The following is a 24,745-nucleotide window of genomic DNA, read 5'->3' on the forward strand; positions in this document are numbered from 1 at the left end:
CCTGCCAGCCACTCGCAGAAAGTGAGGCTTTCTGTTCCTGTGAAGATTCAAAGCCTCAGAAACAAAATAGAGGGTAGCTTTGAGTAGATACTGACTTGAGGGCACTTAACAATTATCACTATTTCAAATTAGAACCGGAAGGTGTAGGAAAATCATTAAGTAAATTCGAAAGAACCAATAGGATAATTCATGTAAGATATTTAGTTGGTAATTAGTTATTTTATGTGCTAAGTAAGTATTACCTATCCTGGCATGGCACTGTAGGATAAGTACTGGTCTGCTAACCACAAGGTCGGCAATTCAAACTCATCAGTCAATCAACCAATCAAAGTGAAGGCAGAATGGAAAGGAAAAGAAGGACAGAAGGAAAGGAGTTGCTGTTGTTTGTTGTTAAGTGCCTTCGAATCGGTTCTGACCCATAGCGACCCTGTACAGGGTTTCCGAGGGTGTAAATCCTTACGGGAGTAGAAAGCCTCATCTTTCTCCCACGGAGAGACTGGTAGTTTTGAACCGCTGACCTTAAGGTTCGCAGCCCAATTCGTAACCACTACGGCTACCAGAGCTCCTTGAAGGAAAGGAGAGAAAGACAATATATTAAGTACTTCCGATCCATAGCAGTTGCTACTATGATAAACATTGATGGTCCAACCAAATGGATATTAAATGAAAGTTCTGACCTAGTCTCCCTGAGCCCACAGACTGGACAGACTTATTCGCCCATATTCAGACTGCTTTAACCAGTACATCAAATATTTAGAGTAAATTATCTGTTCATGTCACCTCCTCTTAAAAAGGATAATGTTCTTTGCTTACTAACTCCCAGAGGTGAAATACAATTGTATTACATATTTCACTAATGTAGCTAGCAATTAGTCTACAGGAGATTTCATTAAATTAGGTTCTCACATTAAAGAATCTGATCAAAAGTCACTTTTGAGAGGGAATGACAAATACATTCCGGTACCTTGTCCATGTGTAAAGTGCTTATTCTGACACAATTGGTGAGACTTTGCTAATCCTTACTGAAGTTTGATCAGCATATTATGCTTTTTACCTCTTGTTGGAACAAAGGTGAACTACAGTTCTTGATGTGTCCAAATGATCTTCATATTGTTCACTTTGTCTGAAATACTTTACCTAGAAACCTCCCCTTTCCCTACTCACATTCTTTAACAATACAAAACACACACACACACACACACACACGCAAAAAAAAAAAAACCCAAAAAACTCTTACCCACCATTTAAAGATCACAGCTATCACTTCCTCTGTGAAACCTTATCCAACCATGCAGAATTAATTTCTCTGTGCTCAATAAAACTTTATGCCAATTGCAGTTTGAACTCCCAATATATTTTATTGCAATTGTTTTTATGTGAGTATATTTCTTGTAGTAGCCTTGGGATAGAGGATTTATTAACCATATTAACTGGCATTCAGCATTGAACCTGGGCCAGATCAGGTTCTAATAAACATTTAATAAAATGGTATTATGTAATGTATTGAAAACTGAGGAGGTGGGTGGACCGTATATCCTCCTATTATCTGTGTCAACACAGCTTCTCCCTTTCAGGCTGCCTTCCCCAAACTTCTTCTCACCTCATTCTCCCCACTCTTACTTTTCCATTCTCTCTCCTAGGTAGGCTTAGATTCCTTAATATTTTATAATGTGTCTTAAATCTAAATCAGAAATTCTTCTACTTCCAGTAATAAGTAAGTGAACTAACCCTCTCTTCATCACAACTACAAAACTCCAGTAAATACATGTGACTTTGGACAATAAACAGTGAAAGATTGTGATCTTTTACAGAGAGAAGCTCATGAATTGAGACATATGGTTCTCTACCTGGGGAGAAAATTCTGATCACAGAAGAAAACCACAGCCCAGGCAATTAATGAAATCCCTGTGGAGCTGAGGTAGCATAGGTCAGAGTTTAGGGTTGTCAAAGCAGTTGATGCTGAAGCATAAGTACTGGACTACAAGGTCAATTTGAACCAAAAGGTCAATGGTTCAAATCCACCAACAGCTCCTCAGAAACCCTATACTGGGTTACTATGAGTCAGAATCGACTCGACCACACTTAACAACAACACAAAGCATCTTGAATCTGCAGGGCAATTCTTAGGAGAGGAGTTAGGTGTAGAGACAAGAACCAAAAATCTGTGTAAACTCCCTTTGAGTTTTTGGTTTAGTCTGGGCAGGAGGTGAAACTTCACAAGCCATTCCAAAGAGCAGGTGCTCTAAGTTGGGGAACAAAATATACTGAAGGTTATAACATGACCAGGAGACCCTGGAGTTCTGTACCAACCAGAATGGGGATACCTATTGACATCCCTAGCATCAGAAATGTTACATCTTAGAAATGAGGACTATGCTAGTAAAGAGTATGTCCAAGTCTTAATAAGACCTGCAGGAGCAACAGAACTTTGAAGTTGATATCCACCAAGATAGTGGGGCATGAGAAATATCAAGGGATTTTCACAAATATCCAATAACATCATCACCAGCAAAGCTATACAAATACAAGGTTATAAGCCAGATAGTGCGCTCCCTACAAGCTTCAGAGGAAGAGAATCTAGAGTCTCCACAACATGTAATTTGTCACAGTTGGTTAAAAAATTAGAAATTACAATTAATATAAAGAAAAATATGAATTATAGTTTAGAAAAGTGTTCAATACTAAAAAAAAAAAAAATGTGGTCATAGTCAAGAAAAAAAAGTGATCTGTGGCTCCAATATGATCCAGATGTTGTCTTTAATAGCCAAGAACTTAAAAACAGCTATTAGAAATATGAGAAGACATTAATATGGGTTCAGTGAGTAAACTGAGAATCTTAACAGGAAAAAGGAAAAACGATTAAAAATAATTATATGGATAGACTTAAATGAATATTAACTGAAATTTAAAAAATCATGAAAGAATTAACATTAAACCAGAGATAAAAGAATAAAAGGTCAATACATTTGAAGGCAGTAATACACTCAGGCCATCTCTCCCCACCAGTAGCTACCCAGCACACCAGTTATTCAATCTCATAAACAAAAAGGAAACATATAGAAAAATAAACAAAGCATCAGAAACCTGTGGGAGTGGACCTCACATGTAATTAGAGACCCCGGAAGAAAGGAGAATAAGGATGGGTCAGAAAACCCCCCAAAAGGGTGGAAATAAGATGGCATCCCAACGGTGCTCTCTGCCCAATCCCTGTATAGCAGAGACCTAAAGAACTGAGTGAAAGGCATACAGATGACAATCCTGGAACTCTGAGCATCAAATTCTTTGGCTTGGACACCAGTTATCTAGAGGGAGACAGAACAAAAACAGTGATGGAAGTGAGAGATGGAGCAGGGCCCCATGAGACATCCAGCCATTTGAAGACACAGAAGGCAACACACACAGATAAGGAAACACCAACTTCATGGAATTCCTATTGGTACAGAGACATAGTTGACAGATTATGAGTGAAACAAGGTGAGTAGATTGTGAACTGGATCTGGGAGAAGAAAGTACAGCATGGCAGGTGGGAATTCTAGTGGTATGGGTGACCATAGAGCAAGGAGGGAGCCAGTGAAAGAGGATGGAACAACTCCCTATAGAGATCCCTCATATTTGGGTGGAGGGCTTGCACAGAAGGGATGGTCTGTGCAGTGGCAGCTGTGGATCCTGACTTAGGGTTTCCCTCTCCCATGATTGAGTCTGAGCAGGACCTGGAGAATTGGCTGCATCTACTTAAAAGACGCTCTGGTAGCATCGTGGTTACAAATCGGGCTGCTAACCTCAAGTTCCATGGGAGAAAGAGGATGGCAGTTCAAAACTACCAGCTGTTCTATGGGAGAAAGAGGAGGCTTCTGCTCCCATAAGGATTTATAGCCTCGGAAACCCTGTGCAGCATCACTATGAGTTGGAACCGACTCCATGGTACTTAACAACAACTTAAAAGTGCATCTGGCCCCACACCATTAAATGATGACTGCAGAAGTATTTTCTGCTGCTTTCCTCACCTTACCTTCCTGGTGATCAGGGGTTAGGCTTCCTCCAGTACCCACCAACCCAGTGGCTAGGGAGGACCCTACCCTGTTATCGCATACCCAGCTGGTTCTCTCAGGCCATCTCTCCCCACCAGTAGCTACGCACCGGACCACTTCCCAAGTCCTACACTTGTAGCACTAAGTGATTGACAGATTCAAGCCTCTGGCTTTCACTGTCCAAGCAGAGACTGTGTGCCAGGCTCCTAGTCTACCCATGGGCAAGTGTACATTCCCTCAAAATGCATGTGGTTAGTTTGGTTTTCACAAATTCTCTAAATTTCTTTTTATTTGTAAATATCTTAATTTCAACATCATATATGAGGGACAATTTTCCTGGCTATATAATTCTTGGTTGACAGTCTTTTTCTTTCAGCATTTTATATAAGTCATCCAATTTTCCCAGGTTGCCTTCAAGATTCTTTATCTTTTCTTTGACAGACAGTGTTCTTGCAACAGCTTTTTTGACTTTTTTTTTTTTTTTTCTTGCCCCTCCTCAACTTCCTCTTCTTCTTCTTTATTTTTACCCATTTTTATCATTTTCCCTCTTTCCTTTCTTCTCTTCTTTTTTCATTCTGCCCCACTTGATGAGAGCAGGCTACTCAGCAATACCTACCATACCTGCCATTTAGTGCTCACCAATGAGCCAGTGCCACCACCTGCTCCTGCAGCACTGTGTCCATGACAAATAGTAGACAACACTTGCTAGCCCTGTCTTCAGATGCTCTTCAGGACCAGCAAGCCGAAACCTGTGTCCATCCTCCTACCAGTTACTTTACCCACCTAGAGACAGTGATGCCACCCAGAGACACTAACATCCAAAGTAACATTCCTGTCCTGCCTGCCTGCCTGCCCGGGTATATCAAAACAAAGCAAAACAAAAATCAAGGTATAACAACCAAAAGACCATCAACAAATAAATACAACTCCAAAATGTCTCAAAAACAACAAACAACTCCAAATTACATAAATAAACAAGTCAACGTAGCACAAACAAGTAATATAAATAAAGAATCAGAAAAGCATCTTCAGGGAAGAACAGATCATAGGACAAAGACTTTAAAAGATATATATGACAGGACACCAAAAGTTTCATGGAAAACTTTCATTATCTTTTAATTCCATTTCCCCCTAAATTTTGAAAACCCCTTGAATATATACAGGCTTTCAACACCTCAAAGAAACCTCAAACATAATAAAGAAAAATACAGACAATATCCTAGACAAATTCAGGAAAACAATACAAGAACAAAATGACAAAGCAGACAATTAGAAGCTGTTCAAAAACACCAATTAGAAATTTAGAAGATTAACACTGAAATTTCAAAGTCAGATAATACATTGGAAGGACAAAAGAGTAGAAACAAATCAATTGAAGAGCAAATCAGTGAATTAAAACATAAATCTCTTGTTACTAATTTATATGAGGAATAACCAGAAAGAAAGACTGAAGGAAAATGGGAATACAAGTTTAAGAATTATGTAGGATGGTATCAAGAAGAACAATTTACATGTGACCAGAATTCCATAAATAGGAGGAGGCAAAAAACAACAACAACAAAACAACAACAACAACAACAAAACACCCATACAGTGAATTGTTAAAGATGTGTTGGCAGAAAAGTTATCTGGTATTAGGAAAGACAAAAAGATAATCCCAGAAGCTCAATAGACCTCTACAGGGTAGACTCAAAAAGAAAGTCACCTAGACATATCATAATCAAAGTTGCCAAAACAAGAGATAAAAGAATCTTGAAAGCAGCATGGAAAAATTAAAATGTTGCTTACAAAGGACAACCAATAAGAATATTTCTCATTTCTCTACAGAAACAATGCAGGCAAGAAGCAAATAGATGACATATATAAAACGCTGAAAGAAAAACTGTCTCTAAGAATTATATATCCAGTAAAATTGTCCCTCAAATATGATAGCAAAATTGAAATACTTCCAGATAAACAAATTCAGAGAATTTATACAAACCAAACTAACCTTCCAAGAAATGCTAAAGGGAGTCCTGGGAGAATGAAGCAACATTAAACAACAACCTAAGATTCAAACAAGTAACAATTTCACTCAGAAGTGAACCCAGAAAAAGGATTCTCAAAAATAAAATGAACATATAAGATAAGAAACATAGAAGATAGGTGTCAATCTGTAAACACTGACAGCTACAAACAAAAATAAGGTATAAATGGTACCGCTGTAGAACTTTCAGATGGAGAGGAAGTCAGGACCATATCAAGACAGAGTAGACTGTTTTAAAGTTTGTTATGGATGTTGTTAGGTATCATTAAGTTGGCTCTGGCTCATAGCACAAAAACTGCCTGGTCCTGTGCCATCCTCACAATTGCCATCATGTTAAAGCCCATTAGTGTTCAATGTGCATAATCTATTTTTAAGATAGTACTAAATTCAGGTATTCAAGAGTAGAGATGTCAGTTTGAGAACTAAAGTGTGCCTGACCAAACCAGTGGCATTTTAATCACCTCTTATGCATGTGAAAGTTGGAAAATGAATAAGGAAGACCATAGAAGGATTGATGTATTTGAGTTATGGTGTTAGAGAAGAATATTAAAAGTACCATGGACTGACAGAAAAACAGACAGATCTGTGTTAGAAGAAGCACAGCCAGAATGTTCCTTAGAAGCAAGGATGGCCAGACATCGTCTCTCATACTTGGAATATTATCAGGAAGGACCAGCCCCTGGAGGAGGACATCATGCTTGGAAAAGTGGCGGTCAAGGAAAAAGAGGAAGATCCTCAAGGATATGGATTGGCACAGTGGCAGCAACAATGGGTCAAGCATAACAACTATTGTGAGGATAGTGTAGGACTGGGCAGTGTTTTGTTCTGTTGTGCACAGGGTCTAAATGAGTTGGAATTACTTGACGGCACTTAACAACAACAACAAATTCATGGGAAATATACTCAAGGTCGTAATTTGGCTCTCTTGGACTTGTTTTAATTTCCTTCACCTGCAGCCTGAACTTGCATACACACAATTCATGGTCTGTCCCACAGTCAGAGTCAGCTCCTGGCCTTGTTTTGGATGATGATACTGAGCTTCTCCATAGTCTCTTCCCACAGATATACATAATTTGATTACTGTGTGTTTCATCTGGTGAGCTACAACTGTCTATGTTGTTGAAAAACAGTATTTTCAATAAAGAAGCCTTACAAAATTCTATCATGCAATCTCCAGCATCATTTCTGGCACCAAAGCCAAACTTTGCTATTGTTATTGTTAAGTGCCATCATTGAGTTGGTGCCAAATCATAGAGACTCTGTGTAGGGGTTTTGAGTCCAGTGTTTATCCTACACTGCCAGAAAAAATTACAGGGAAACCATGAGAAAAAGTTAATAAGACTTATAACCAAAATAAGAAGAAAATCATAAAGACTTGTTGTTGTTAGGTGCTATCAAGTCTGCTCCAACTCATACAGACCCTATGGAGAAAAGAACAAAGCCCTACCGGATTCTGTTTCATCTTCACAACCGGTGCAGCTACTGCATCATCTCATTGTGGTCTTCCTCTTTATTGCTGACCAAGCATGATGTCTTTTGCCAGGGATTGGTCCCTCCATATAACAAACTCAAAGTATGTGAGACAAAGTCTCACCATCTTGGCTTCTAAGGAGCATCCTGGCTTCTAAGGAGCATTCTGGCTGTACTTCTTCCAACAGATTTGTTTGTTCTTCTTGCAGTACATGGTCCATTCAATATTTTTCAACATAATAATTCAAATGAATCAATTATTCTCTGATCTTTCTTATTCATTGTCCAGCTTTAACATCCATATGAGACAATGGAAAATACCATGGCTTGGGTCAGGCACACCTTAGTGTTCAAAGTGACCTCTTTGCTCTTTCACACGTTGACTGCAACTTCTACGAAGAGCAATGTTTGTGGATCCAAGTAAAATTAAATCCTTGACAACAGTCTGTCTTTTCTCCATTAATCAGTGTTGTCTATTGTTCCACTTGTGAGGACTATTGTTTTCTTTAAATTGGGTTGTAATCCATACCGAAGGCTATATTGTTTGATCTTCATCAGTAAGCACTTCAAGTCCTCTTTGTTTCTGGCAAGCAGGGCTGAGTACTGTGTATATTGCTGGTTGTTGATGCCATGTTATTCTTCATATAATCCAGTTTCTCAGATTATTTGCTCAGCAAACAGATTGAATAATATGGTGAAAGAATACAACGTTGACACACACCTTTCCTAATTTTAAGGAACTCATTATTTCCTTGTTCTATCCTAACAACTGCCTCTTTGCCTATGTACCAGTTCAACATGAACAAAATAAAGTGTTCTGGAATTCTCATTCTTCACAATGTTATCCATAGCTTGTTATGATCCACACAATTGAATGTCTTTCCATAGTCAATAAAACACAAGAAAACATCTTTCTGATATTCTTCGCTTTCAGCCAAGATCCATCAGACATCAGCAATGCCCTCTTCTGTATCCAGCTTGAATTTCTGGAAGTTCCCTGTCAATGTACTGCTGCAACCATTTCTGAATTATCTTCAGCAAAATATTATTTGCATGTGATAGTAATATTGTTCATAGATTTATGCATTCCATTGAGTCATCTTCCTTTGGATCATGGATCTCTTGCAATCAGTTGGCCAGGCATCTCTCTTCAAAATTTCTTGGTAGAGTCAGAGCATCTAGTGCTACTTCAGTTATTTCAATTGTATTCTTTTAATTCCTGGAGAAACTTGTTTTTATCCAATGCTTTCAGTGAAGCTTGGAAAATTACCTTAAATATCATCAGTTGTTGATCATATCGTACCTCTTCCAATGGTTGGATATCGATCAATTCATTTGGGTATAGTGAGAGTTTCCATCTTTTTTTTTTTTTTTTTTTTTGATGTTTCTTGCTCATTAAATAGTTTTCCCATAGAATACTTCTTGCTCATAAAGTATTTTACCCATTTGTTGTTAAGTGCTGTTCAGTTCAGTTCCAACTCATAGCTACCCTGTATAGGGTTTCTTAGGAGTGACTGGTAAGCTTGAACCGCTGATAATGCAGTTCAAACTGACTTTGCAGCCCACCACATTAACACACATGCCACACATGCATGCCCATGTTGTTGTTAAGTACCGTGGAGTCGGTTCCGACTCATAGTGACCCTGCACAGGGTTTCCAAGGCTGCAAGTCTTTACCGGAGCAGAAAGCCTCATCTTTCTCGCACGCAACGGCTGGTAGTTTCGAACTGCTGACCTTGAGATTAGCAGCCCGATTCATAACCACTACACTACCTGCACTCCCATAGAATACTGCAATATTGTAACTTGAGACCTGAATTTTTGGTTCTTTCAGCTTGAGAAATACTAAAAGTGTTCTTCTCTTTTGGTTTTCTAACTCCAGGTCTTTGCAAATTTCTTTATAATACTTGACGTTGTCTTTTCAAATCATTCTTTGAAATTTTCTGTACAGCTCTTTTATTTCATTTCTTCCAGTCATTTTAGCTTTTTTATTATGTTCAAGAGCAAGTTGCTGAGTCTTCTAACACCCACCTTGGTCTTTTCTTTCTTTCCTTTTTAATGACCTTTTGCTTTTTTCATGAAGAATGTTCTTGATGTTATCCCACAACTACTCTGGTCTTCAGTCAGTAGTATCTAATGCATCAATCTGTTCTTGAGATGGTCTCTAAATTCAGGTGGTATATATTCAGAGTCATATTTTGGCTCTCATGGACTTGTTTAAATTTTCTTCACTTCAGCCTAAACTTGCCTATGAGAAACTCATGATCTATTTCACAGTCAGCTCTCAGCCTTGTTTTGGCTGAATGATATTGAGATTTTCCATTGTGTCTTCCCACACATGTAGTCAAATTGATTTATATATATTCCATCTGGGGAAGTCCACATGAATAGCCACTTTTTATGTTGTTGAAAAACCATATTTGTATTGAATTAATCATTGGGTTTCCAATATTCTATCATGAATTTTGATTGAATCAATTAATATCTAAGCCAAATTTTATATCATCTGCTTTAGAGAGTCAGTATATATTCATATTTATTTGGAATGCTCATTTGTGAGGGAAAAGAAAATATACTGACCATGACCACATAGCAACAACTCACAGCAAAATGTTAGGTTTTGAATAGGGATGCTCTGTTTTGCCTAAGGGAGAACTTGCACCTGTAGTTACATCTTCCCCTAAACCTTCACTTAGAGGAGTGGGGTAAACCAAATATGGCAGTGGAAGCTGACAAGAGTTCTTAGGCTATTTGTTTAGTATATATCTAGAAAACCTGAAGACATATGCATTGATGTACAAACCAACATCTTTTAGGTTCTTACAGAAATCACTGCTTATGAATTAATTTACTGTAGTTAAACACATAAGTTATCTCATAAGAAAGCAGGAAGATGAAGTCTTTTACCCATAGAACCAATTCATCTTACTTCTCTGGCTCAAATTTGACAGGAATGATATAATCACTGCTTTGTGGATTGGAGGATTATCCACCTTTCTAATTTCCTTCATTGATAATGAACTGAATGTCATGTTAGAAAAATACAGTTTGTAATGCTTAGTGGAGGAAGAGATGTATTGCAATTTTTAGATAATTCCAGTTTTGTGATTTTGTAACGGTTCACAGAGGATTCTTGTACATTTTCTTTGTTATTGTTATTGTAGTCAATTGGAAACATATGTGAGGTCTGCCAGCAGTTGTCTTTGATGTTCAGAGATGTGCTTTTCCATTGCCAGTTCAGTGGAATATGGTAGATAGAAGAAAAAAAGTACTTTGCTTCTTCATCTCTTTGTAAATGTCAAATCATAATAAGTGGCCAAATGCTATTGGATATGAATTTTCCTATGACAACATAAGATCAGACAAAAGGCACAGAAACATTTTTATCCATGTATTTTGTATTGATGAAATAGGCATCATGGCATCGCATAGCTATCCTTTTGTGGGAGCACATTCAAAATTAATTATTTGTGCTTTATTGCAAAGCCTAAGGGAAAATAAAAGCCTAACATTGATATTTCTCAGTATTATGATTCTATGAAGAGCCATGAAGACCCAACAGAAGAAAATACAGACACTGTGCAGGCTTCAATGTTAGGTTAGAGAAGTTATTAACCTTTAAAAAAATAGATACATTAAATTCAGAGAACCATTTTTCTTTCTATAGCATTAGCTATTTGAATCTCATAAAACTCCAATGAAATACTAATATAATATTACATTTAATATTTGCTGAAGAAATATCTTAAAATATTTTCTCAATATATTTTCATTTATTGTATTTGAATTATTTATTGGGTCTTCTTTAGAAAGCTCAACCTATTTTTGCACAGAATTTTCAAACTCTTGATTTAACTTAGTTTTTATTCTGCAATTCCATAAAATAAAATTCACTGATAGGTTTATAAAATGGTATACCCATTTAATCACCATCCTAATAAAGATATAGAACACTTCTGTCACGCCACAAAGTAATGTCTCTTTTGTCAACTCCCTCCAGTTGTTCTAGCTCAACAACTAAGGAGCTGATCATAGATTAATGTTGCCTGTTCAAAAAGTAAATATGCATGGCAACACTCAGGACGTACCTGATGTTTCTGGCTTCTTTCATTTATCATAATACTTTTGAAATGTGTTCAAGTTGTTGCTTTTAATCAATGTGTTATTACTATTATTATTATGACTCTTTTAATAGACCTACTAAATGCTTTTTTCAGAGGGAAATATCAGAATACTGCTAGTAGAAAAATAAAATGTTAGGGTGAATATAAAGAATTAGAGAGACTAGTCATTTGCCTGAAAGCATCAAAATTAGTATCAGGACTGAAACTAGAACCAAAAGCTTCTGACTTTCCCTACAGTCTTCCTTTTCCTGTATTTTCCACCCTGAATGACTACAGTCCAATCAACCATCCTAGCTGTAATTCTACAGCAATTTATGTCCTAAGACTTGGACTTTCAGTGCCTCTGAAAAGCTACAAAGACAAAGTTTTATCAGGACCACTGAAATATTAGGTGATAATGATTTTATTAGAATTTCTGGGTTGGGCCCTCATCACAGAATCTGTAACAAGAAAATTCCACGCCACATTTATTATGAACACTGTCATTTAAGAATACTGCCTTGTTGGATTAAAGTTTTTAAATAAAATTTTCTCTACTCATTTCTTCTAAGGAAACTACCTCTAGACCTTCCGGCAATAAGCATTTCTGGGTTTTTCCTTACTCCTGGATGTCTCTTTTGGACTCATTCTGGAATGACGGATGAAACTCAGTATTAATATCCTCTGTGGCGTGGGCTGGAGCTCTGTGTTGGAAATGAAGAGTTTGAGAATGTCCAGGAAGGCTCACTTTTCATATTATATTAATGTGACTCTGATATTTCCCAGGTATTTTCTTTGATAGTTGTAAATCTCTGCTCTTTGCAAAAAATCTGAACAATGTATGACCGTTGTAGTGAATTAAATGCTCTCATGCACATATGTGCAATTAATCTAGAGCAGTTCAAAGCACTAATCTGCACATGGCAAAAGAAATGACTTCAACGTTTGGATCTAATTGTTTCAGTTTGGTTTTTAAAGCAGCTAGATACTTGTTCATGGGAAGATTAATTCAACTTATTTAGAAAATATCATAACTAGATTAGACCGGTGTTTTCAAACTTTCTTGATTAAAGCACACAGTAAACAGAAATATGCCTACACACAACTTCACATGCATACACAGATTGCTAGCAAAAGTTTCATGAAGCAACACTCATCTAACTTTTCAGATATATTACATTCCAGACTTTCAACAAATGCAGGTGGCAACCTAATAAATTAATTTCATGACCCACTAATCATTGAAGACAGTTTGAAAACATTGGACTAGATGTTATTTGTTTTTGTTGTTAAGCACTGTCGAGTCGATTCCAACCCATAGCGACCCTGTATAGGGTTTCCGAGGAGCAGGTGGTGAGCTTGAACCACTGACCTTGCAGTTCAAATGGCTTTGCAGTCTTACGCATTAAGTTGAAAAGGTATCAGGTACATTTTCCTGTTCTTGCTAATAGTTTTTAAAGACTCCTTTCATAGTTTTATATTTGTATGTATGCAATAGATTATCAATAAAATTAAATTAGCACAGTTAATAACTTATGTTCTCTCAAGATTCAAATATTTTAAATTAGCCAAATTTCAAACTTAGTCTCATAATCAGTTACTATGAAATTCTTAGGAGTTTCTCTCTACTAACATTTTACTTGTGAGTTCGTTCATTTCTATTTCCCAGGCACATCTGCACGAAGGAAGAAACAAAATGATGAAGGAGGAAGTTGATGTACTGACAGGAAGTCGATCTCTTTCCTCCAACACACATATTTAGGGGCTGACATCATAGCCATGTGGCATGAACTACAGATGGAAAAGTAACTCCATTTAAACCAGGTTTCCTAACCTTTATCAGAGCAAGACAGGGAAACTCACACCTGGTGGGTTGAGGAACTAGAAACCAACAACCAAATACATCATCATTGTTCTGAAAATAGCTTCTGTTAGAGCAGTACTATAGAGTGAGTGCCAATCACTGGACTTCCGTTGATGTTTTTCTCTGATACTCTTTTATTCTTCAGAAAAGATTGAAAATAAAATGGCAACTGTAAAGAGGTCTATCACTTTCTTATTTCCAGGTCTTGCAGCTCACTCTGACTCAGGCTGCCCTAAGGGCTACCTCACTACTGTGTGTATGTCACCAGCTCAAACCTCAGTTCAATCTCCTTCCCTGAGCAGTCCTATAGGGATCATCCTCAACAATAAAAGAGATAAATCTACTCATGTCCTGATCTATGGGCTCAGGCAGAATGATCGATTGTAGGTATCATGTGACTTCTTGGAGCCAATAATGTGAATGCTATTCAAAATGGTTTGTCGGTGTTTAGTCAAACATATGAGCTCATCCAACAAAAGACAGACCATAGTGATCAGCCAGGTCTAAGGCAAGGGATAGAAGGTGATTTCAGCCCTGTTACAACTAAACAGAACTAAAAGTGATGAGCACACAGGGAGACAGATTGGAGAGTCTTTCTAATTTGCCACCTTAATATGCCCTTTTCATTTATCACCTGTCATTTCTTCTATTTTCTTTCTTGATACGTTTCCTTTTCTGCTAGCTTGTTTCTGTCCTTTACTTACTTTCATTTTAACAATAGCTTATTTTTTTTTAATGTTTTTAAATAAAAAATTAACTTTAATATCTTACCTACCAGATTATTTCTAATGCCCTTATTTCTTGCTTCACTAAATAATGCCTGTGTATAGAGTTTCCCAAAGTCCTAGTATGGTGCTGTGGGTTAATGAACTAGACTAAAAAGTCATTTGAACTGCAGAGTCAGTGGTTTAAGCTCACCAGCTGCTCCTTGGAAACCTTATACAGGTTATTATGGGTTGAAACTGACTCAACAGCACTTAAAAACAACAACAACATAGGGTTTCCCAGGAGCAACTGGTGGGCTTGAACTACCAATCTTTCGGTTAACAGTTCAATGTTATTCTACAGCACCATATTATATCAAAATCTGTATAGGTTCAAAAAGAGGCAGATTGGCAGAAGAAAGATGCAGGCAGTTAAAGACACAGGGAGGTATCAAGGGTCAAAGGGCATAGAGTTATATACACAGCCCTGGAACAATAGTGTTCTGCAGGTAGATACATGGGCAGATACACAGACTGAAGAAGTATGTGAGGAAGAATGGGAGAATATTCCAAACATATAAGGGTATAAACGAGGATATTTGCACATGGGTATTTACCTTTGCTGCAAACACATCTATGAATGTGGTGGAGCACACAGGGAACAGAATGATGAAAACTCCTTAGATATTACCCAATATTTTGAGTTAATGAGTTGCTGTACCTGGGGGCTCAGGACCATAGTCACAGGGAACACCATACTTAACTGGCATGACATAGTCCAAAAATACAATGTTCTACATCCTACTTTGGAAAGTAGCATCTGGGAACTTCAAAGATCATTAGCACCCATCTAAAGTGCAGCTATTGGTCTTTCCCCTGTGCAGGAGAAAGAAGAGTGATAAAAATTGTAGATGTCTGGAATCAACTAGTCCAATGCACCAATGAGGCAGGTGAACATCAGTCACCATGACTCTGAGACCTCAAGAACTTGATTGTGCCTGGCAACCACTACCAACTGCTCTGAAAGAGCTCACATTAAAGATAGAGAAAATGCAGAACCAAACTCAAAATTATATATATATGTATAGTTTTACATATATAAAAAATTGTGTATATATATATATACATATATATATAATTTTATACAATTGTATATATATAATTATATAATATATATATAATCTTATATATGTGTGTATGTGGAGATATAGATATATATATATATATGAAAGACCAGGCTTACTGGTCAGATAGAGACTGGAGGAATCCAAGACTATGGCCCTCAACCACACTTCAGATCTGGGATGAAACTCACCCTCATGGCCCAATTTTCAGCAAGCAGTAGATATAGGGGGACAACAACCTTAGTAAGGTATGTATACCATTGAATTGTCAGTCATTCAAGATCAAAAGGTCAATGTTTATCTAAAGCTAAAATTGAGAAAAGATGGAAAGGAGGGTGCAATGGAAATAGGAACTGCAGGGAGGCAGTGGGATAACAGTTGTTGCATGGAGGGATTGCAACCATTAAGATGAAACAAAGTCTGATTTGTTGAATGTAAAACTGATGACATTCTTTGTAAGCCTTCACTGAATTCAGAATAAAAGGTTAATAAAAAAACAAAGTCAGTATAGATTTCTGTCTCACTTTTCATATTGCTACAGATTTTCATGAGGCTTTGACTGTACCACATGTTAGCTAAGATACAGCTAATTTATTCATGCAGCAAATTAAAACTGTGCTCATAGTTGATTAGAACCAGAAGACATCTTAAAGATCATCAAATCCAATCCCTTAATTTTACAGATGAGAAAACAGTAGCCCAGAGAATTCAAGTGATTTGCTCCAAGTCCAAATCCTAATAATATGCCGTATCGTTTGAAGCCCCATATATGATAGAGGTAAAATTACAGAAGTACAGAAAACCATGTGCACACTGTAATTTCTGAGAAAGCAGTTTTGGTCACTGGGCATTAAATAGCTGAACAAAGCTACGGTACAGTTTTAAAAACTCGAATACTGTTGCTTAGTCATAACTCTAAATTTGCATAAGGAAGGCATTTAAGCTTGTGCATTTTATTCTAAGAATTGTCATTGTGTGTCATTGATTTTGGTATGAAGAATTCTCATTATGTTTTAGAAATCAGTACTGTTTTGAAAGGAGTCAATGAAACCAAGTTAAAATTGTTGTCTTATTACCTGTTGCTTCATTTATCACTTCATAATTTATTTGAAAGCCTTCATAAGCCAGGTCAGAGTCAGCCACAAACACGAGCAATAATGAGTTGGTACTGCTAGTAAGAGAAGGTGGAATCGACTTTCCACAATACCTATTCCAAAGAAAAGATGGACAGTTTTAAAAACTAGTTAGCACATTTGAAATGATGAACCCAAAACTGAAGGTTCTATGTAAACAAAATAACGGGTTTGCTATCTAACCCCTTGCAAACTGCAAGGCAAGCGGTTCAAGCTCACCACTGTATAGCGGAAACGTTATACAGGGTTGCTATGGGTCGGAATTGACTCGATGGAACTTAACAACAACAACAACAATCTAACCCCTATCAACTTTACAAAACAAATATTTGTATACACCACATAACTTTTAAGGAACATCCCACTGTCAGTGAAGTGAGGAGGAGAGGTTTGCTCTGAAGGGTACCAGGAAGCTGGGTCTGTATCCATGTTCCAGCTCCCACAGTTTGATTCCCATTGCTGCCATGAATCAGCCACAGCCCCAAGCCTTAAAACTCCCCAGCTGGGCCTCAGCTGTTCCATCCCATCCTTCTAATCTGTCCCCCCAGGTTTGCTCTCAGAGTGTCCCACATAGAGAGACAGCTAATCAGCTAATTGGGGGCACAAGTTTGCAAACCTGAGCCTGGGTGGAGCTGGATAGGAAGTGGAGGAGAGGTTAATGGAGAGCCATGGTAGCTTGTACGGGTTACTTTGATGTATGTGCATCAAATATATACAAATGTATATACTATACGTGAGCCCAGGTGTGTCACTATAAGATAAGCACTGGATTGGTAACCACAAAGTTGGCAATTCAAACCTATCAGCAGCACTTGGAAATCCTGTACAGGGTTTCTAGGAGTCCTGGTGTGGTATAGGATAAGCACTGGACTGTTCTGAAAGGTCTTCAGTTCAAACCCACCACCTGATCCTTGAAAATCTATACCAGGTTGCTACAGGTCACTATGAGAAACAACTATCTCAACAATACTTAGAAATAATAAGCGAATTGGAACCCAACAGATCACACACAACAACAACAACAGCATATACTAAATATAATATGGTGTTTACACAACATCCAAATCACATAACGTCCTAGTTCATAAAATGTATCACGGACACTAAGCAATGCATTTTGTTGTAGTTAAGTACTATCAAGTCGGCTCTGACTCATAGCGACACTGTAGGGTTTCCAAGAAGCAGCTGTAGGTGTTAACCACTGACCTAAGCAATGCATACCAGTACTATATTTAAGGCAAAAATATTAATAAACGTATTAAATATCACCTATTCATGATTCTTTCCTTGAAATAGTTTTGTAAGTATATGTGAGTCTACTTGTGTGACTTGCTATGTATAACAAGTTTAATAAAATTAGATAGCATAACTATGGCTAAGATACCAGATAGCACATTCATGAACTTAATAGAAATGTAATAAACAACAGGAAACAATGTGACATAAAATCACAGAGTCTAGACTCTAGGATAAGTTATGCCATTTAGAGGTACTACGATTTGGGCAGATCACTTAAGCTTCCCCAGCTCTAACGCCTATTTCATACAGCTGTTTTGTGAATTTGATATACAAACGCACGTCATGCAAAGTGCTTACAACAGTGTCTGGAATAGTAATCCATGTCTTGTTGATTTAAGTGCTGTTGAGTAGGTTCTGACACATAACAATCCTCTAAAGGGTTTCTGAGGCTGTAATTCTTTGTAGGAGCAGAAAACCTCAACTTTCTCCCACATATCAGCTGGTGGGCTCAAGTCACCGACCTTGTGGTACAGAGCCACCACACTCTACAATCCCTATATAAGTGAAGTTACTAATTTTGGGACAACTAGCCTATAGAGAGAGAAAAGATTTATTACTAAGCCACATAAACATTTTGCTGAAAAACAAGCAATTCTAATCACAAGGCTAAACATAGACTTGTAATTTTCAAAAAGAAAAAAAAAACCCTGCTATACAAACAAATTACAAGGCTAAACGTAGAGTTGTAATTTTCAAAAAGAAAAAAAAAAAACCCTGCTATACAAACTTTTGGAGTCCTGGTGTCGCACTGTGGTAAATGTGCCAGAATGCAAAGCCATTTGAACTGCAAGAACAGTGTGGTTCAAGCTCACCAGCTCCTCCTCGGAAATCCTATACAGAGGTGCTATGGGTCGGAATCAACTCGATGGCACTTCACAACAACAACTGATGAACTTTTACCTAGAGAAACATCTTTAAGGAGTGACTAGAAAAATAGATATCTCAGCTCAAAACAACATTAACCCAATTACACAATGAAGAGAGAAAATCCATAGAAGCCAAAGTAAGAGGAAAAAGTTACGTATGGGAAATGGATGAGCTGGTTTCTGAAGGAGAAAAAGAAGGAAAATTTGGTGAACCATACTATAAGGGGTGTCTTCAAAAAGTTCTTTTAAAAAATGGAATGAAAAGATAATGGAATTTTTCCACACGTTTTTCAAAACCTCATATTTCATGTTAAAAAAATATTCAAGGTCTTGTTAAAGGAGCTCTGGTAGCATAGTGGTTATGAATTGGCCTGTGAACTGCAAGGTCAGCAGTTTGAAACTACCAGCTGCTCCGCAGGAGAAAGTTGAGGTGTTCTGCTCCCGTAAAGATTAACAGCCTCAGAAACCCTGTGCAGGGTCGCTATCAACTCCACGGCACATAACAACAACAACAAAATTAATTTTAAATATCTCTGTATATGTCCCCCTTTCCCAAGTTAATTGGTCATTATATTTTATGCCATTCAAAAAAAATAAAGATGAACTTCACAGTGGCTATGACACATACTAGCTGTCTCAGTGATGTTGCAGGATAAGCACTGGACTGCTAATCATAAGGTCAGCAGCTCAAACCCACCAGCCACTCACTGGGGAAGCAGAAATGCTTCCATAAGGATTTACAGAAATCCTCATCTTTCTCCCTTGGGTGACTGGTGTGATTAGCAATTCAGTGCTTACCCTACTGTGCCAATAGCACTCCATATATAGAGAATCTTGGTGTGACACTTCGGGTTAATTCACTGGACTGCAAGGTCGGTTTGAACCACAAGGTTGGTGGTTTGAACCTCACAAGCTGCTCATCAAAAACCCTATGCAGGGTCACTATGGGTTGGAACCGATTCCACAACACTTAACAACAATAATAACATATAGATTGCTGTTGTTGTTGCTATATGTTGTGGTATAGGATTTCAGAGGAATAGCTGGTGGGTTTGAACTGCTGATCTTGTACTAAAAAGCAAGAATAATGCAAAGTTTTAAAAAAGAGGTATTAGACTCACTTCAGAACCAACTTGAAACAGATTCATTGGAATGGAACCCTGTCATTACCTGTCATTTGTTGGGAACTAAATGTAGACATTTCTCCAAAGCACATATACAAATGGCCAGAACCAAATTTGAAAATGCTCAAAAGCACAATGAGTCATCACTTCACACCCTCTGTGATGACCATTAAAAATATCAGAAAATAAGTGTTGCTGAGGAGGAGGAGAAATTGAAACTACTCTCTTGCATTGCTAGTGGAAATGAAAATGGTGCAATCACTTTGGAAAACATTTTGGTTGTTTCTTAAAAAGGAAAATCTACACCTACTGTATAATCCAGTCCTATGCTTTTATCTACTAGAAATGAAAGTTTATACAAATGTGTTGTTGTTGTTAAGTGCTGTCAAGTCAGTTCTGACTCATAGCAACCGTTTATAGGATGTCTAAGATTGTACATTTTTGTAGAAGAAAGACTTATCTTTCTCCTGAGGAAAGTTAGTGGGCTTGAGCCACCAACTTGTGGTTCACAGTTTAATGCTTATCCGACAGAAAGACCATGCTCCCTTATACAAAGTTGTTGTTGATTGCTGTTAAGTCAGTTCCGACTCATAGTGACCCTGTATAGAGTTTCTGAAGAGCAGATGGTGGGTTTGAACTGCTGACCTTATGGTTCGCAGTCCAAAGCTGATTCACAGTGCCACACCAGAAGTCCTATACAGTATATGTAAAATTCATAACAGTTTTATTTGTAATGATCTTAAATTAGAAACATTGCAAATGCCCATCAAAAGGGCATTTATACTTCTTTCACCACATAAAGAAATGATAGCATAGCTAAACGATGAAATACTACTTAGAAATATACAACAATGTACTCCTGATATACCCTACAATTTAGACATTTGTTGTATTAAGTATGCTGATTATAAAAAGCCAGATCAAAAACCATAAAGAATGAATGTATTCATTTGAGGGACCTTCAAAAATTTCATTGAAAACTAAAATAAAAGATAATGATTTTTCCCATGAATTTTTTAAGCTTCCTTGTACAGTATGATTAGATTTTTATATATATTTAGAAAATGCAAATTAATCCATTATGATAGAAAGCAGATTAGGTGAGGTTAGGGTGATAAATGGAAGGAAGAAATTATAATGGACAGGAAGAGAGTTTCAGGGACAAAGGATGTATGTGACATGGGTACTGGTGATAGCTTATGGCTCTGAGATACACACAGACCTAGAACTAGACAACAACTTTACAAATTACTAAAGGCCAAGAACTTGATCATCTTCAGCAATAGAAATGATCACTGAAAAGCATGATGATCCCACCTGTTTTTATAATACTGCATGTTTGGATTTTAATATCCTTCACTGCAGCAGGAAACTAAGAAAGTAGGAAGGATTTGTGTTTTAAAACTGAAAAAAAAAAAAGAGAAAAAAAAACAAAAAAACAGCAACAACAAAAACCTCACCTTCCAAGAGAGATTTCAGAGCCAAAGTCATAAACTTCAAGATAATCATTTGTGCAATTGTAATGAAACTCCAGGTGAAATTTTATGAATATTAAACGAATCAGCTGGCCAGGTTGGACTAATATATGCCAGGTACAATTGATACCATGGGGATAGATGTTTGGATGACCAGGACTTTGAATGGTTCCTGCGGACTCTGTAAGAATTTTTCCACAAACTGTTGAAATAAAAGAATAATTGTTATCATAAATAACCAAGAAGTTACCTGGATTTTATAAAATAAAATAATCTGATCGTAACCTCTTGCACGTTCAAGGGAAAATTTTTGTTCCTCATATACCACTAAAGATAACCTAATTGTTTTCTTTTACTAACTATAAAAACCTCCAATTAACTTTTTTTAATTTAAGGTTTTATTGTGGATTGAGTAAATGTTTACAGTGCATCAGTTTTACATTCAACAAATCATTTTTATATTCAACAAATCATATACCTTGTTTCATTACCTTGATTATAATCCCCTCCATGTACCATCAGTTAACAGTATTTCTCTCTATCCACTTTAGCTTTTTAAAAAACACACAAACAAAAAAACCCACTCAGGCATATATAATAATTTACATCTCCAAAGGGCACATTCTGCAAGTCTGCTCCTGGCCACCAGCTCTTAGTTCCTCTCTGCTTACTCCATGAATCTAGAGTCCTCAGCCACGCCCCCTTCTCCATGCCCCCATCTCTGGCACTGCTGCTTCTCTGGATAAGGTCCCACACTCTGCTTGTGCATTTCTCTCTTGATGGTCCTAGGGTCCTCTGTTTCTAGACTGTACGATTAATCACTCCCCCCCCCCCTTTTTTTTTCTTTTTTTACGAAACTTCTACCTTTACAATTGTGACAGTCGCGATTAGTCATGATAACAGTTATTCACTATTGAATCTTATCCCCATCTCTTTTCACCAGACGCATCTAGACAAGATGACAGCTATAAAGTGGGGACTCTTTCTTTCCCCCCATACTCTTAAACTAAATTCCCTCTTGAAACCTTGTAAGCCAGTCACTTCACGCCTTTATTGCCCCCTCATTTTAGATAGCCAGTGTCTAAGTTGCCCGTCCCTATCTACCCTGCATATAGAGTGGATAGCATTGATACTTGATTTGAAGATTCTTTCCCTCTCTGTTGGTATTTAGAGTAACTACCGCTCTGAGTATAGGTCAGGTTCATCATGAAGACGTATCTTCTGTCACTGTAGCTGTTCCAGTTTGCTTATCCTTTCTAGTGGGAATGTCTCATCTCACAAGGTTGTGGATGGGACTCAGGATTCCACCTAAGGTCCTATACTCTGTAAAGGCTTTGCACGAGGCCTATTTCACTGGGCAAGTTGTAGAACCCCTTTTAGGTATTCCAATGAGCTATAGGCTGAAGGCGGGCTTACAAGTTTTCTCTAATCATGTTTCCCAACATTCCTTTCTATCCCACTCAAGTGCCTATTTTACAATAGTAGGCAAGGTAAACTAATATTCATAAGGCAGTCAAGGATTTTAGTATTATTTACCCTCTTCAAGCTATACCTAGATCCCTCTATCCCAGAGCCCTGTTGTTCCAAGGTTGAATATGCATCACTATTTACCCTCTGTCCCACTAGGCCATTTAAACCTGTCTCAGTGTTCCCCTATCTATCTTGTTCTTTTGCCTCCTCCCCACTTCTTGTATTGCCCTCCCCAACACCCAAAGTAAACCTCCCACCCCAACCCCATTATGGTTACCTTATATTCCATTAGTTCTTACCTCCATTTAAGACTGTCTATTTCATCCAGTAATCTACCTGACCTTCCCACCACCTGGATCTCTGTTCCTCTGTGTTTACCTTTTTTCACATTGTAATTGTTTTGATCATAGACTGACCATCCAGATCCTTTGTTCTTATAATTTTATTCTTTTCTTGACTCTTCCATTTGTCAACTGAGTTCAGGTTAATGCAACCATGTACATCATTCTGTAGTTATTGTCTATTCTTGTTGATTCTCAGTCCACAGAACTTCCTCTAGGGTGTTTTTCATAGCAGGGTTGGCTTTGGCAAAATCCCTTAGCTTCTGTTTATCCTGGAATGTTTGATTACACCATCGTATTTGATTGACACCTTTGCTGGGTAGAGGATTCTTGGGTGGCAGTTTGTTTGTTTTTTTCTTTCAGGGTTTTATCTATGTCGCCCCATTGCCTTCTTGCCTGCATGGTTTCTGTTGAGAAATCCGAACGTAATCTGATTTGCTTGCTTTTACATGTTATATTTCTCTTTTCCCTAGCTGCTTTCAAGATCCTGTCTTTATCTTTGATTTTGGAGAGCTTGATTATTATATGTCTTGGTGATTGTCTTTTAGGGTCTATCCATCCTGGGGTTCGTTGAACTTCTTGAATGCTTATTTTTTTTCACTTTTCATGATGTTAGGAAAATTTTCTTCCAGAAACTCTTCAGCTATCTCCTCTGTGGGCTTATGTGATTGTTCCTGTTCTGGAATGCCAATAATTCTTAAGTTATTCCTCTTCATGTTGTCCAACATGAATCTTAGGCCTTCTTCAGATTTTTTTACCCTTTTTTTTGTGTTTGATCTTCTATCTTAGTAATGATGAGAGATTTAACTTCTAACTCACTAGTTCTGGCTTCTATCAATTCAATTCTACTCCTTTGCCCTTTCAGAGTATTGTCCATTTCTGATATTCTATTATTAATCGTTTGGACCTCTTTCTGTAGGTTTTGAATTGTTTCCAATGCTCTATCTATCTTATTTGATTGTTCCTGTAGCACTTTCCTGACTTCTTCCTTATTTTTCTCAACTCCATTGTATAGTGTTTTGATACCTTTTATAATCATTTTTAGGAATTCCTTCTCAGGCATTTCCAAAGCCTGCCCATCTTCCAGTATGGAGTGTAGGTCTACTTCTAGCTCATTTGCCTCAGTCACTTATGTGCAGATATGGTCATCTGCTTCTGTTTTTTGGGCATATTCAGGGGTTATCTGTGGCCTTAATACTTAGATGGGTATGTATTTTGGTATTTTTTTATGCTTTCTGAATGCCTCCAGTAAGATGTGATCAGGAAATGGGCTTCCCTTTTCACTCTTCTTCTTGAGAAATCTCAAGATGCCACTGTTGGTCATTTTGACATAACTTAGGATTTAATTTTTGGCTTATTTCTTTTTTTGTCTGCCTGTCCCACTCCAGAATCCCCGTTCAGGCCTTTTTTCTAGTTGTAAACAGTTTGGGGCTGGATGTGGCCATTTGGTTTTAATTGGAAACTGTCTCTTTAAATTTCAAGATCAGTGTGCATGCGTAGTAGAACCCTCCGAGGGTGGGTAAGGGGTGTCCACTAGCTCAAGCACCCCTATAGTCACCAGAATGGAGGTGCACAGACAGCAAGGGACAAATGAACAGCTACCAAAAGAAAAGAATGTCCACACCTTTATCTCCGTGGTTCTGCCAGGCATCTGTGGCCGCTCCGGTCCTTCCCCCACTTGGTCTCACCCAAGATGGTGGCTCCTGGAGCAGCTGAGC

The 24,745-nt window shown here is 37.6% G+C and overlaps 1 protein-coding gene across 1 annotated transcript in view; it reads right to left on the bottom strand.

The window, feature by feature from the left end:
- The window catches only part of CUBN (cubilin (intrinsic factor-cobalamin receptor)), a 384,343-nt gene that overhangs the window by 267,726 nt on the left and 91,872 nt on the right, over positions 1-24,745 (bottom strand). Inside the window, exons 21-22 of the mRNA XM_006872611.1 lie at positions 21,202-21,418; positions 16,396-16,526 (exon numbers count right to left, since the gene is read on the bottom strand). Coding sequence (XP_006872673.1) covers positions 16,396-16,526; positions 21,202-21,418 — 348 coding nt within the window. The remainder of the gene's footprint in view (positions 1-16,395; positions 16,527-21,201; positions 21,419-24,745) is intronic.

This window comes from Chrysochloris asiatica, unplaced genomic scaffold, assembly GCF_000296735.1.
Source record: "Chrysochloris asiatica unplaced genomic scaffold, ChrAsi1.0 scaffold00206, whole genome shotgun sequence".
In the NCBI taxonomy this organism is placed as follows: domain Eukaryota; kingdom Metazoa; phylum Chordata; class Mammalia; order Afrosoricida; family Chrysochloridae; genus Chrysochloris; species Chrysochloris asiatica.